The 14,360-nt window shown below is 41.6% G+C and overlaps 1 protein-coding gene across 1 annotated transcript in view; it reads right to left on the bottom strand.

Moving 5' to 3' along the window:
• Positions 1–10,501, bottom strand: part of pcolce2b (procollagen C-endopeptidase enhancer 2b) — a 45,631-nt gene extending 35,130 nt beyond the window's left edge. Inside the window, exons 1-2 of the mRNA XM_072254506.1 lie at positions 9,969–10,501; positions 8,804–8,909 (exon numbers count right to left, since the gene is read on the bottom strand). Of these exons, the coding sequence (XP_072110607.1) occupies positions 8,804–8,909; positions 9,969–10,042 (180 nt within the window). The 5' untranslated portion in view covers positions 10,043–10,501. The remainder of the gene's footprint in view (positions 1–8,803; positions 8,910–9,968) is intronic.
• Between the last annotated feature and the right edge of the window lie 3,859 nt (positions 10,502–14,360).

Here is a 14,360-nt window from a genome sequence, read left to right as displayed (position 1 = left end):
TGTCACGTCTTCACATAAGAGTTTTCAACAGATTTAAATTTCTCTGTGGAGATCTACTATGTCTTAATTTGTAGCATTAGAGTCAAAGGATAGCAGGTTCAAATCCTATTTTGGACTCTACCACAAAAATCTTCTTTGCGGGAATGGGAATCACTCTTGGGGTTTCACGACCGGCCATTATTCGACATGCCTAGGACGCAGCCTAAGAGTTAAGATCGCCTTCGGAGGGCTGAGATCTCATGGTTCTGGAGACAGACAGATTGAAGGTTGGTGTCCCGGCAGGAGATCGGTGTGTCGTGGGAGTCGGAAGATCTATGGCTGTGTGCCCAGAGACCCAAGACTTTTGGGCACAGAGTTCGGAAAAAGCGACGGAAAGCAATTTTACCATCATAAACCAGCAAGTTGTTTGTTGTGTCTCCCCTCTCGCTGTGAAATGGGGACACCTCTTTTTCCCTTAAAGAGAGAGAGAGCGCCTGTGGTATGTTGAATACCAGGTGAACGAGTAGTCTTTGGGGTACTGCAAGTCTGTATATTTGATGTTGCTTTGCTGCACACCTGAGTGCTCGGTGGTGGGTGCCAATGCTTTTTTTTGCTGGTGGAGGGGGGGGATCATTGTTTGCTGCCGCTTACACATGGGAGGGAGGGGAGCCGGCGGGGGTGGGGGGGTACTTTGGGGTTCTAACATTTAACTGTCATTCATTGTTTGGGAGCACTCCTCTGCTTTTGTGGATGGTTGTGAACAAAAAGCATTTCAGGATGTATATTGTATACATTTCTCTGACATTAAATGTACCTTTGAAACCTATGCTTACATGCCTGTGCAGTACTGAGGGAGTTCTACACATTCATTTGCTGAGATGTTAGTCAATATCCTTTCTGTCCTCTCAGATACACTTAAAAGAACCCAAGGCATTATTTTGAAAAAGAAATAGGGAGCTATCCAAAAATTAAATGTAAATTAACTGCACATTTCCTCTTGTAGAGGGATTAAATTACTAAATTACCATTGAAAGGTTTTGACAGTTAATGTGGAATTTAAGTCCCACCACAACATCTGGGAAAATTAAACCGAAGAAGTTAAAATAAATCTGAAGTATAAATGTTAATATCAGTAACGGTGATCATAAAACTCAAATGATCACGAAAACCCATCTGGTTTAATAATAAATGTCCTTGGGGGGATGAAATCTGCCATCTTCACCCAGACTGAACTACATGTAATGCGATTGACTTTTAATTCATTTTAGGTGCAGTTAGAGGGGGACAATTCCTACGTTCCACAAATGAAAGTGCACAATCACAACAGTAACTGTACTTGAAAAATGCACTATATTACTGTGAGATGCTTTGGGACAATCGCTGGCTGTGAAAGACATAAAAAGTCCTTTGTGGAGGTGTAAGGGACTGCAAGATGCTGGAATCTACACAGGAACATAGAAAACCGGCAGCACAATACAGGCCCTTCGGCCCACAGAGTTGTGCCGAACATTTCCCTACCTTAGAAATTACTAGGGTTACCCATAGCCCTCTATTTTTCCAAGGTCCATGTACCATTCCAAAAGACCGTATCAAATCCGCCTCTACCACAGTTGCCAGCAGCCCATTCTACGCTCTCACGACTCTCTGCGTAAAAAATTTACCCGACTTCTCCTCTCTACCTACTCCCCAGCACTTTAAACCTGTGTCCTCTTGTGGCAGCCATTTCAGCCCTGAGAAAAGGCCTCTGACTATCCACATGATCAATGCCTCTCATCATCTTATACACCTTTATCAGGTCACCTCTCACCTGCAGAAACAAACAATCTGCTGGAGGAACTCAGCAGGTTATAGAGTTATGCAGCATGGAAATAGACCCTTTCGCCCAACTAGTCTACACCAAACAAGATGCCCATCTAAGCAAGTCCCATTTGCTTGCATTTGACCCATATTCCTCCAAACCTTTCTGCTCCAATTTGCTTTTCTTTTCTTAAAAAGTGGTCTCAGCCATTGATATCCAGATGCTGTAGTTGCATAAATGCTGTTCTATACTAATAACAGAAGCTGATCAAATATTCTACGAGTAGCCTTAATAGCCCTTATTAAAGATTGAGTATAAAGGGTTTCTTTCGCCAGAGTTGCTGCCAAACATAAAGTCTTTTACTATATTTTCTGTTCTATATTTAATACCTCTACTTAAGTCCAAATTTCCATATTTTGCTAACCACTCTTAATATGCTCTGCAAAGTTAGTTGACGCGTTCATGAATCTCCCCATCTACCACCAAGTTTCTCTGTCTACAAACACCCTTAGAACTCAGCAAGTCCACGTTGCCTTTTCCCATTCTTTCTGTGAAAATTATCTCTGCATAAATGGCAAATGCTACTCTTCTGCTGGCCTGTTACAGCTGATTAGTTTTATCTGCTCCATTTATGATAATTCCAAGTTTTATAAAGAATCAGAATCAGAGTATCATAAAGCACAGAAACAAGCCTTATCTGAGATAGCCTGTAGCTCCTCACATTGATTGGCCCACTTTTAGTTGCCCTTTATTCTGTCCATCCTTGCTCCTGGTTCACCCTACATGATCCACCCGAGGCCATCACCCTTTTAGGTCAGCCTAGAGCGGCACCCTGCCTTCTCATTCTCAAGTCCGCTTGATAAGCCTGATGGAGCAATTTCAACATGAATTGTCAACAACTTCTTCCTTTCCCTGCACCCCACCCCTACAGATGCTGCTCGACCCACTTGAATTTCTTCAGCAGATTGTTTGATGTTACATGTTCTTTCTGTGCAGGCATGCTGTTGGTGGATGTTAGAATAGACATAGACATAGAAATCTACAGCACATTACAGGCCCTTTGACTCACAATGTTGTGCTGACCATGTAACCTACTCCAGAAGCTGCCTAGAATTTCCCTATTGCATAGCTCTCTATTTTTCTAAGCTTAAGTACCTATCCAAGAGTCTCTTAAAAGACCCTATTGTATCAGCCTCTACCATCTTCATTGGCAGTGCATTCCACGCACCCACCACTCTTTGTGTGAAAAACTTACCCCTGACATCCCCCTTGTGCCAACTTCCAAACACCTTAAAACTATACCCGCTCGTGTTAGCCATTTCAGGCCTGGGGAAAAGCCTCTGGCTATCCATGCGCTCAATGACTCTCATCATCTTATACACCTTTATCAGGTCACCTCCCATCCTCCACCGCTCTAAGGAGAAAAGGCCACATTCACTCAACCTATTCTCATAAGGCAGACTCTCCAATCCAAGCAACATTCTTGTAAATCTCCTCTGCACCCGCTCTATAGTATCCACATCCTTTCTGCAATGAGGTGAGCAGAACTGAACACAGTACTCCAAATGGGGTTTAACCAAGGTCTTATATAGCTGTAACATTACCTCATGGCTCTTGAACTCCATCCCACAGATAACAAAGGCAAACACAGCCCATATGCCCTCTTAACAACACTGTCAACCTGAACAGCAGCTTTAAGTGTCCTGTGGATATGGACCCCAAGATCTCGCTGATCCTCCACACTGCCAAGAGTCTTACCATTAATATTATATTCTGTCTTCAAAGTTGGCCCACCAGAATGAACCACTACACACTTATCTGGGTTGAACTCCATCTGCCACTTCTCAGCCTAGTCCTGCATCCTATCGATGTCCCGCTGTAAACTCTGACGACCCTCCAGACTATCCACAATACCCACATCCTTTGTGTCATCAGCAAACTTACTAACCCACCCTTCTACTTCCTCATCCAGGTCACTTGTAAAAATCACAAAGAGGAGGGGTTCCAGAACAGATCCATGCAGAACACCACTGGTCACAGTCCTCCATGCAGAATACAAACCATCCACAACCACCCTTTGCCTTCTGTGGTCAAGCCAATTCTGGATCCACAAAGCAAGGTCTCCTTGGATCCCATGCCTCATTACTTTCTGAATGAACCTAATCATATGCCTTACTGAAATCCATGTACACTATATTCATTGCTCTACCTTCATCAATGTGTTTTGTTAGATCCTCAAAGAATTCAATCAGGTTTGTAAGGCACGACGTGCCCTAGACAAAACCATGCTGACTATCCCTAATCAGATTATGTCTCTCCAAATGCTCATAAATCCAGCCTCTCAGGATCCTCTCCAACAGTTTGCTGGTCTATAATTTCCTGGGTTAAAATGTTCCGTAAATTGGTATCCTGGCTGAAAAGATGAGGCTGGATATCAAATGAGTACAGTACAGTGGATTCCGGTTAATTGGGCCATCAGTTAATTTGAGGCAGCTACTTATTTGGGACAACTCTTAAAAAAACAAAAACTAATTGAAAAAAAAATAGGAAGGATTTCCTTTATTTGGGACACTAAGCACTTAACTGGGACAGGAGGCTGTTGCCGAACAGTTTCTAACTTGCCTCAGATGTGTGCACTTGTGTGGCCATTAGATGCTACACCATACTTAGAGCAAACGGTTTTTAAATAGTATCAATTGCATGTGTTTGTGTTCAAATAGCAGTAACTTTCGCTACTGATAGTTGGTGAGAAATAAGCAATGAGACATTTCGGAGCAACACACACAAAATGCTCGAGGGACTCAGTAGATCAGCAGTATCTATAGAAGGGAATAAGCAATCAATATTTAGGGCCGAGGCCCTTCTTCAAGACTGAAAAGGAAAGGGGAAAATGCTAGAATAAAAAGGTGGGGTAAGGGGACTAGCTGGAAGGTGATAGGGGAAGCCAGATTGGTGGTTGGTAAAGGGCTGGAGAAGAATGGAATCTGATAGAGGAGGAGAGTGACCGCCATACTTACCACGGTTTCAAGCATGCAGGCTTGGAGATGACGTAAACAGTTCAAAGTGAAAATGAAATGATTTCACTACTTCAACAAGTTAGGACTTATGACGAATTTGATGGTATCGGCAATCACCTTGAAAGTTACAGTGACAATGAAAATTTGGAGGATGCAATTGTTAAAAACATTGTACGATGGCAGTCCATTATCTGCACTAGATGTCTGCATTCATTCTGTTCATTTGCAGTCTTATCAAAAGAACACTGAAGCACATACTGGATGAATTCCTCTGTTGATAACTATTAGGAACTAATACTCAGATTTATAGTAATGTAGAGTTATTGGTAATATTCTAATTCTGTATTTTATTTAAGTACACACATTATTACTCAGTTAAGTGGCAAGTTTGTCTCTTTTTTTTAAAAACAACTTTCCATGAAATTTCAGCTAATTGGGGCAGCCACTTAATTGGGCCACAATGTACTGGTCCAAATGTGTCTCAATAAACTGGAGTCCACTGTTCTAAGATAAAAGAAAAACATTAAATATTAAGGCCAGAATAAATTTAAATGTATTAGGTGTGATTCTGAGTATTTACAATCAATGCATTAATTTAGCTTTCTGAAAAATCGTCATACCCAAACATAGTGCTTATAATTACAATTTATCTAATATGCAGGTCCAGTAGTTTCTGATTTTGTACGACTTTGAGCCAATGGGGTCTATGGTGAATATACGGTATCCCCCCACACCCTGTCACAACCACTCAATTTACATACTGTGGAAAAAAAACCACAATTGTGTATTAAATGTATATCTAGTCACGTACACAATGCTACTGAAATTTTGAGGAGGGGCCTTGCCAAACTCTTTCCTTTTTATTGTTCTTTTCTACTACATGTCCTAGCTAGAAGGCCCAAGAGACACATTTTATTTTTCTGTGCCCCTGAGCTCTGCCTTTGGAACTTGTAAGGAGTTGGAATAAAACATGAAAAGAACAAGGCCCTAAAAGACCTGGAAAAGCCCAGCAGGATAGGCAGCACCTATAGAAAAACAGAAGTCAGTCAGTCAGTCAGTATTTCAGGGTAAAGGTTCTTCCCTGGGGCTGGTACTTGCACCTTACATCTGGTTCCTTTATGTCAGAGATTCATTTGAATACTGAAAGCAGAGATGCCAATCTTTCAAAGCAAAAATCCCTTAAAACAAGGGAATAACGAGGGGGTAATATTTTTAGCACTTATTTGACTATTAGGGAGGCTGTAAAGGGAAGGCTGATTGTCATATGCTGATGGAGAGAAAGTTAGTGGGCAAATTACCCCAGGCCACTTTTGCATACCTCCTAGCTGATCAAAAGCGGCTTTGGCAGAGAAGAGGAACCAGGCCTCCTGCTCACTCTTTAGCCTTGGTACATGGTGTGGAAGAACCTATAGGGGGGAGAAAATTAAATGGTTTAAAAATATAGAGTGGATGGAAAATAGAAGTTAAAGTATGTAAGTACAGTGCCTAGATTTTGTTGAGATTTCTTGGTTGGATGCTGTCCATTGTAGAAGTGGGAAGATAACTCAAAGAGCCATATTTCAATTGAATTTGCACACTTCCAATTACAATATCTTCAAACAGTTGCTTGGAATGAAACATTTTCAAAAGCTGCCTTCTTGGTGGACTGATTAGCAGACAGTGGGTGGAGTTGCCAACCAGAATCCACCATTACCTAGCTATAGTGAAGTGGTGTGTGAATCCAGGTCTAGTCTGCATAATGTATGCATAAGATATAGGAGCAGAATTAGGCCATTTAGCCTCTTGAGTCTGCTCTGCCGTTCAGTCATAGCTGATCCTTTGTCCTCCTCTTCAACCCCATTTCCCGGCCTTCTCCCTGCAACCTTTGATGCCGCGTCCAATCAAAAACTTATCAATGTCTGCCTTAAATACAACTAATGACCTGGTCTCCACAGCTGCATGTTTCAAGAAATTCCACAAATTTACCACCCTCTGGCTAAAGAAATCTCTTCACATCTCTGTTTTGAATGGACGCCCCTCTATCCTGAGGCTGTGCCCTCTTGTCCTAGACTCTCCTACCATGGGAAACATCCTTTCCACATCTACTCCGTCTAGTCCTTTCAACATTTGAAAGATTTCACTGAGATCCCCCTCATCCTTCTAAATTCCAGCAAGTACAGACCCAGAGCCATTGAAAGTTCCTCCTATAATAGCCCTTCCATTCCTGGAATCATCCTTATGAACCGCCTCTGAACCCTCTCCAATGCCAGCACATCTCTTCTAAGATGAGGAGTCCAAAACTGTTCACAATACTCAAGGTGAGGCCTCACCAGTGCCTTATAAAGCCTCAGCATCACATCCTTGCTCTTGTATTGGAGACTTATTGAAATGAATACATTGCATTTGCCTTCTTCACCACCAACTCAACCTGGTGTTCTGCACAAGGGCTCCCAAGTCCCTTTGCATTTCAGCGTTTTGGATATTCTCTCCATTTAGAAAATAGTCCGCATATTTATCTCTACTACTAAAGAGCATGACCATGTATATATTTCATTTCCCATTCTCTTAATCTGTCTTAAATACTTCTGCAACCTACCTATTTCCTCAACACTACCTGCCCCTCCACCAATCTGCAAATTTGGCAACAAAGCCATCTACTTCATCATCTAAATCATTTGTATACAGTATAAAAAGAAGTTGTCCCAACACCACTAGTCACTAGACAAGGATCCTTTTATTCCCACTCGCTGCCTTCTTCCAATCAGCCAATCCTCTAACCATGCCAGTAACTTTCCTGTAATACCATTGGCTCTTAACTTGGTAAGCAGTCTCATATGTGGCACCTTGCCAAAGGCCTTCTGAAAGTCCAAATATACAACATCCACTGCATTCCCTTTATCTGTCCTACTTGTAATCTACTCAAAGAATTCCAACAGGTTCGTCAGACAGGATTTTCTCTGAAGGAAACCATCTGACTTTGTCCTATCTTGTCCTGTGTCACCAAGTACTCCATAACCTCATCCTTAACAATCTGACATCTTCCCAAACACTGAGGTCAGGCTAACTGCTCTGTAATTTCCTTTCCGCTGCCTTCCTCCTTTCTTAAAGAGTGGAGGGACATTTGGAAATTTCCAGTCTTCCGGCATCATGCCAGACTCCAATGATTTTTGCAAGATCATTTCTAATGCCACCACAATCTCAACACTACCTCTTTCAGAACCCTAGGCTGCAGTTCTTCTGGTCTGGGTGTCTTCTAGGTCTTTCAGCTTTTCGAGCACCTTCTCGTTTGTAATAGAAACTGCACCCACTTCTCTTCCTTCACACACTACAACATCTGCCACACTGCTAGTGTCTTCCACAGTGAAGGCACTGTGGAAGATATTTTCTTCTGTATTGGTTGAAAATCACCATATATTTGGAAGCAAAGTGAGTGAAATTGGATTATATCCCTGGTAAAGTTTCCACCCCATACTCATTCCCAGAGCACTCTCTCTTTCAGCCAACAAGAAATCATTCAATGGGGATCCAGAAGGGTTTTGATAGTCAAAGATTTTGAGACAGTAATTGGTGAAAGATATTTTTTCCTGCATGGTGAGTCAGCCAAAGGCTTTCAACATTGGAGTATGCACAAGTTAGAAGAATATTTTCATCTATCTTACAATTGTATGGTTTAGCTCAAGTGGAGATGGTGTCAGGAGGTTAGAATACTATTTGAAAATAACATTTCAGAAATGGCACATGAAAGAGGAGTCGTTGAGAATAATGTAGACTGTTCCAGTTCAGTCCAAAACAACCAGAAGACAAATGGCTTCATCATTTGAATATAATTCATACTATTCTGTCTGCATTTCAGGCTTTAAAGCTTTATTTAAGTAATAGCTCACATCAATAGAGGCAGCTACTGCCATGATTTATGTACTAATTGGTGCAGTTATTTAATGATTTTAACTAATTTTGTCACATTTGTTCCTATGAAACGCTTAAATACATTGCGACCTTCAAAATATAAAGTTATCCGTTTGATGCATACCGTAATTTTCCATGTGCATTTGCTGTTGGCCGGGTAGAGTCCAGGGAACCCCTCACTTCCAATGAAACCCGACACTCCGCTTTTAACTCCTCCACATTTAAAGTTCCTGGTAATGGCAACAAGACAGGCAGATTTACAAATCACTCAATGGCATGCGTCATTAATCCTCAGTTCCACAGTAAGGAAGCGTCCAAATAAACCCATCTATTACTGCCTGAACGCAGTGCACGCCTTTCAAATTCCGAACGCGGTTACTTTTAACGATACTTGTTAACTTATTCAAGGCTACCTTAGCGGGCAGCGCTTCAGCTAAAATGGTGGACAAAGGAATATGACAGAAATAGTTAAGCAATCGCAGCATTGATCTCAAGCGATTCTTCTTCGCAAGTCTCACTGTGGCAGTTTAATTTCACAGACTAACTGATACATCACCATTATCTGAAAATCAAGATCCAATTTTAATCCCCCAAATTTGCGTGGTAGTCCGAATAAGCGAGGCATAACTCACTCGGTTAGTATGAAACAGCAATTAAGCAGACTACAGCACGATTTTACACCAAAGTAATCTGCCATCGATTACCAGCGAACCTTTGCCTAATATACCGTAATGCAATAATACAAAAATATGCAAAATACCCTGGTCGCATTCAATCTAAACGTTCTTTACCACATGAAGCACCGTTTCAAACATGAAACTTCAAATCAATTTTTTTTTAGCATTTATTCTCCCACAATGGAATCCCGCGCATGAGAACTTGACAATGATTTATTTATGTTGAAGCCTTCTTCTGACCCTCATGTTTTACGACTGCAAACCTCTGACCAGAAGCAGCAGTGAAGCCACAGGGTAAAACTCCTGCGTGGATGTGGGACAGTAAAACGGGAGCTCCATGTGGGAATAGTTGGTTGCCTGACGCTACCACATTGTAAGTAGCTTCCAGCGCGTTTTACCAGTCACCAAGTTGATCTTAGGTGCTCGAGTACAAGGATCATCTATTAATTCTGACAGTGCGGAATAGCAGGGAGTAAATTTTCAGCCTCGTTACCCTGGATGACATGAACAAACGCCGGAATGTCTCTCCCGCTGTAATAAACCAGGCATCCGATGTTCGAGAGTAGACGGCAGTTTAAGAACTAAAAGTTTATGAAATAGTTTTTGTTTTACCTTTTTCCGATGGAAAGCTGGCCTGAGACCAGACTCGCGCACGAAAGGCAGAGTAGGTAAGCAGCGAGTTTCATGTTTCTCGACGTGAATCAGGTCAGGAGCCTAGCAGGGAGAGTCCGGGGCGCAGTCAGACTCGCACAGGGTCTGGGTCGTCTCTGGAGCCGCCTCTACGATTCCCCGAAGGAAGGCAGTTGGCTCGCTGCACATGAATATCGCGTTTGTTCTTCGGGGGAGGAGGCAAGCCGCCTTCACAGGGCAGTCGCCTCTTCTCTAGGTCTTAAAACACTTTTAGTTACGATTTTAACAAATGGCAACGTATTAACTTTTATCTGCGTGGATCTTTAAAGAAAAACATCCAAATTAAAAATTAATTTGAGTGAGGTAAAATGTTTCGATTTTCTCTGATTCGCAGAGCAACGGGAAGAGCAGTGCTTGTTATGCGGCAGAGAGTACAACCAAGTCGGTGACTTTTATACAGGAGGCTGACTTCAGAGATGTGAAGTGCGGTGTTTTTCCATCACCCTTTGGAGACATTCGTCGGCAGACTTCGGGTTGCCACCTTTGGCTCAACCCCAGGCTGATTAGGGGCGGGGATGGAGGCGGAGAATTGGCTTAAACGCCTAGTTGAGCGAAAATCTTTGAGAATCCCCATCCTATCGACGCCATAGGTGCACATTGTACCTGGAGTAAAGTATTTAGTTGATAGAAGTTGTAAGAGTTTTTTTTTTAAATAAACGCATTTACTTTGGTTTCGCGTTTTTTTCATTGGCTACGTTATTTTAAAGAATGCGTGCTGTTGGGCAGAAAGTCTCCCCGTTTAACCAACTCGCAGAACTTAAACTAGTTTGCAAGACTGTTACTTTGATCGTCGGAGTGACCTCAGCAGGCCAGTTTATGAAGTGGTTGCAGTTAGAGAATAGGTTTGTTAGTTTGTAAAATTAAGGGTCATAACCTCCGCGTGCGGCTAACATTCGGAGCCCACATAGATGGAAAGGTCACTTTTACTTGGTAGAGAGAGACTCGCTAAATAAGAGACCAATTCGGGCTCCGGTTGGAACCTGCGGAAGCCCACGCAGAAGCGCTCCTGAACTGCTGAAGATTTCCAGCATCTTTTCTTTTTACATTAAGTCCACAATCAATACGGTTCGCTATGTTATTCATAATTAATAAAAATTATCAGTATAATTTTGTTTTTAAATACGGTGCGCGCCAGAAAATAACCCCTGCGCCGATATTAAAAAACGGTTCGTGATCATGTCTCACCTCACACTTCCACCATGTTCAAGATCCAAGCATTAGAGGTCAACAGTATGGTATATACTATTTATATAGTTTGTTTTTACCAAGGAGGGTAGCGCTGAAAGATTTTGGCAGTGGCAAGATACTTTCAAAGACGATTTTGAACACTACTCTGAAACATTAAAGTGAGAGGAATTGAACTATTGTACCTCATTTTGCTAAAAATGAATTCCACACATACACTGCCCTTTGAAAGAACAAATTTCTTTGCACCCAGATCATAGCAAATTTAAACTTTATGATTCTTTCTAGATGCCAGGCTAGGGGAAACGTAGAACATAGAAATCCACAGCACATTACAGGCTCTTCGGCTCACAATGTCGTGCCAAGTAACGTCTCCGATATTACCCTGTCAAAGCCCCTGTGGGTTTTGTTTCACTGAAATTGCTATAATCCTTTGAGATTCAAGAGTATATAGCTCTAGTCTAGAATGATTCATTTTTTTCCTGCTAGTCAAAGCCCACATTCTCAAGAATCAATCTGCCGAATCTTCATTGCACTTCCTCCATCACAAATACAGTATATCCAGCTTTGGGTAAGGCGGCAAAACGGTGATCCAGCTGCAATCCAGCCAGGGCTCCTTGTAATCCAGTAATGCTACTCCTGTTCTGGAATCGCCTTTAACAAACGCCTTCCCAATTGATTGCTTCATCTACATGGTAGCTTTCAGTGATTTACTGTATGTTTTTTATTTCACTGTATGTTTGATGTATATCTGATAAATAACTGAATCTGAATCGACATGCAGGCATCCAGATCCATCTTTCATCATTTAAGAAATGTTTGACTTTTCAATTTTCTGCAAATGTACAGCAATGAGATAAGCATGGGGTAACAATAATGACCCATGCAGTACTCATTGTAATACATTCCAGATTCAGCTTGGAATAGAGGGATTACTAAAATGAATAATGGTAAGGCAAAACACACAAAATGCTGGAGGGACTCATCAGGTCAGGCAGCATCCATGGAAATGAACAAACAGTGGACATTTTGGGCAGGGACCTTTCTTCAGGACTGGAAAGGAACGGGGAAGCCAGAATAAAAAGTTAGGGCAAGGGGAAGGAGCATAGCTAAGTGATGGGTGAAGCCAGGTGGGTGGGAAAGGCAAAGGGCTGGAGATGAAGGGATCTGGTAGAGAATGGTGAGATTAGTTCCCGAAATAGGACCTAGATAACACAAGGAGTCGGATTATCTGAGGAGTCTTTTCCCATTGCGACTCTCGAATGTGCTCTTTAATGTGAGATTTCAGACTAGAAAAAAACAAACAGCGTTGAGTGTTCCTACGCATAGATTTTTTGAAGGAAACAGAATAGATCGAGAGAGGGTATGAGCTTCATGTTTAGAGCTTCATAAGTGGGGCCAAGAGCTGGTAAATGGAATGAATATTGATGGACATGGTGGGCCAGATAGCCTGTTTCTGTGCTAGACGATTCTATTACGACGACTCAGTACAGCAATGAGATAGAGAGTATTCATGTCAGCTGTTGATGTTTCTGGGCTATTCGGGTATTGATCCTTGGGAATTTCTTTTACATTCCAGAATTGAAATTGGAGATTCTCGTCTGTAAGAATACATTTGAAAGCAATATCTGTACTCTGTGGTTTCCAGTTTAGTCCATTGATATATGGCATTGCTGCTGCCTAGATGTCATTGCTGTTTGTAAATTTCCTTTTATTTGAATAAAGCAAAAGATTTATTCCAAACCAAATGTAACTTTTTCCACAATATATCTGGATCTTTTTAAAAAAAAATTGAACTATCTTTTTTTTGTGGAAACTAAGGAGAGATGTTTTCCCTAAAGTGCTGGTGTGGTTTGGCATTTAGATATAAATATCAGAGGGCATATGAGAACTTGAAATAGTATTGTAGCACTTTCAAAATAGATTGCAGAAAGGGTGATAGCTACAAAAATACATTAGAATTATCTCCCGAAGTACTAATCATGTTAAAAGACCATAAGACATAGGATCAGAATTATGCCATTTGTCTCATTGAGTCTGCTCCAATATTGAATCATGGCTGATTTATTTTCCCTCTAAACCACATTCTCCTGCCTTCTCCTCATAACCTTTGACACCCTTACTAATCAAGAACTATCACCCTCCGCTTTAAATATACCTGATGACTTGGTCTCCATGGCCGTCTGTGGCAATGAATTCCACAGATTCACTACCCTCTAGCTACAGAAATACCTCCTCATCTGTTCTAAATGGACATCCTTGTATTCTGAGGCTGTGCTCACTTCAATATTCAGTAGGTTTCAATGAATTATGATAATTTAGTGTACAATTTACCAAGTGTATATCATTAATTTTGACCAATGTGCAATTGCAACAATTTTACTCCTCACATTGGCAATTCCATGCCCTTTCTTCAAATCTGTTCTTGACATATTGCTGACATCTGACGTGCAAGAAATTAACTAATGCACGGAAGAGGATCGATGAGCATTTTCACAGCCTAACATTTTGTTTAATAACATAATGTTAAAAATATCATTCCCACTGATTTTTAGGAATGCCTGGCCCAGGACTGCTTGAAGTGAATAAGAAGCACTACAGATGGTACTGAGAAATCCATTCACAGGGTCACAGGAAAACTCGCTGTGTATAATATAAGGAACATAGCACCTCTCAAACTACCCACCCATCTCCTATCCCATCAATCACTTCCGGGCCTACCGATAGCGAATGTGTCTTATGCGTCACATTATTAGCCTATCAATCACCCCAGAACCACACATTGAGAGGAAGTAAGTTAACCTTGATCCCGAGGAATAGTCGACAAAGTAAAGACAAATCCATTTATACAGTTTTTTTTCTTTTTGCCTAAATCAGATTAATTCTCAACACGTTGCTCAGCCAGTTTTAGTCTGCATTTCAGTAGATGAAAGCAAGGCAGTGTATATTGTCTGCATGGACTTTAGCAAGGCATTTGACAAGGTCACGCATGGGCGGTTGGTCAAGAAGATTCAGTTGCTCAGCATTGAGGATGAGGTAGTAAATTGGATTAGACATTGGCTTTGTGGGTAGGTGGCTGCCTCTCCGACTGGAGGCCTGTGACTAGTGGAGTGCTGCAAGCATCAATGC

This window comes from Mobula birostris, chromosome 4 (assembly GCF_030028105.1).
Source record: "Mobula birostris isolate sMobBir1 chromosome 4, sMobBir1.hap1, whole genome shotgun sequence".
NCBI lineage: Eukaryota > Metazoa > Chordata > Chondrichthyes > Myliobatiformes > Myliobatidae > Mobula > Mobula birostris.
Note: the sequence above shows the minus strand (reverse complement) of the source record. Positions and strands in the feature narration are given on the sequence as shown.